Raw genomic sequence first — 1,660 nt, forward strand, 5'->3', positions numbered from 1 at the left:
CTCTTGATATATGTCCTAGCTCTTGATATAAGTCCTAGCTCTTGATATAAGTCCTAGCTCTTGATATAAGTCCTAGCTCTTGATATAAAAACATGATCAGAGTGTGATGTGTTGGTGGTTCACACAGAAGGAAGTGAAAGTGCCGACTGCTTAAAGAGACACAGCTTTGTCATCACCTCTCTATCGATGATTCAGCAAAACTGACCCCTTGTTCACCCCTATTCTCCTCCCTAACAATGATTGACCGAGCATGAGGCAATCACACAGTCACCCACTAGTTACACATTAACCCACAACACACATGCAGGGGTTTTCTTGGCTTCCTGGTTCAATAAAAACATTTTTAAGAGGAGATAATATCCACGTGTTCCAGGGGTCATGAACTTATGAATGTCTGGGCGTGTGTTTGCATCTGCATATTTGCTGTATATGTGAGTGTTTGCATTCGTGACTCTGTGTGTGTCTGTGTGCGTTTCTGTGTGTGTGTGCGTTTGTGCGTGTGTGTGTTTCTGTGTGTGCGTGTGTGTGTTTCTGTGTGTGTGTGCGCACGCGTGCGTTTGTGTGCGTGTGTGTGTGCGTGTGTGTGCGTGTGTGTGTGCACGCGTGCGTTTGTGTGTGTGTGTGCGTGCGTGTGTGTGTCCTAACCGAGGACAGAACTGGGGACCAGGGTGGGCAGCCAGGCCACGTTGCTGAAGGCGGAGGTGTGGAGGGAGTTGATCCTGGCGAGCTCAGAGACCCCCCCCGTGCAGGACAGCGGTCCGATGTGGTCCACCCGCCACAGGATCAGCTCGCTGTAGATGGCGTTGGGGTCGTGGAAGGTCCTGGTGGCCGCGTTACGCACCTGCTTCCTGTGTGACAGGAAGTGCAAACGCACAAGGTAAACAAACAGGTCATGGCCGGCCGGCTACAATATCGCACCGTGTCATCTTGGGCTGGGTATCGATTCGGATTTCAAGAATTGATTCGATTCCGATTCACAAGGTTCAGAATCGATTATCACGATTCAATTCAATTCGAGTCGATTCAATATCGATTCGGTTAGCCTACTAAAACCTGTTTTTTTTGCTGTGACCTTAATTACATGACTGCCAAATGATGCAACACATCAATACTAGGGCTGGGTATCGATACTGATTTCCAAAAATGAATGAATGAAGGAATCATTGAATGAATTAATGAACTATTCATTCCTTCATTTATTCATTCATTCATTAAATAAAAGATCGATTTTGGGATTCATGAATCGATGAATCGATTTTTTTTAACCCAGCCCTAGTGTCATCTGTCCATCTCGCCGTCCACTCCTCCGTGCGTCCGTCCCTACCTGGGGAGGCCCTTGGCGGGGGCGGGGCGGGCGGCGGCTCCCCGTCCAGGCTGCTGGGTGCGGAGGGCGGGGTCAGCAGGGCGTTGTGGTGGGAGGAGGTCAGCAGCAAGGGGCAGCACGGTTGTGGCAGGCCTGGTCATTCAGGTGGAAGCGATGGCCGCAGTAGCGGAACTTGTGTGACACGGTCAGGACGTTGGAGAACGCCGAGCGCTCGGCGAAGGTCACCGCCCACTGGCGAGGGAGGGGGGGGGGGGGCAGAGGGGGCGTTAGTAGGGTGTCGCCCGCGCCTATATAGGGGTCAGTCGGCGTCGGCGCCGCATACCTGGTTGAGGGAGC

The 1,660-nt window shown here is 51.9% G+C and overlaps 1 protein-coding gene across 1 annotated transcript in view; it reads right to left on the reverse strand.

Annotated features, from left to right (window-relative positions):
* The window catches only part of dmxl2 (Dmx-like 2), a gene marked incomplete at its 5' end in the record, with an annotated part of 59,061 nt that overhangs the window by 41,319 nt on the left and 16,082 nt on the right, over positions 1-1,660 (reverse strand). Inside the window, 3 exon segments of the mRNA XM_084437466.1 lie at positions 646-848; positions 1,303-1,442; positions 1,445-1,555. Of these exon segments, the coding sequence (XP_084293592.1) occupies positions 646-848; positions 1,303-1,442; positions 1,445-1,555 (454 nt within the window).

This window comes from Borostomias antarcticus (assembly GCF_949987555.1).
Source record: "Borostomias antarcticus genome assembly, chromosome: 4".
Taxonomy (NCBI): Eukaryota; Metazoa; Chordata; class Actinopteri; order Stomiiformes; family Stomiidae; genus Borostomias; species Borostomias antarcticus.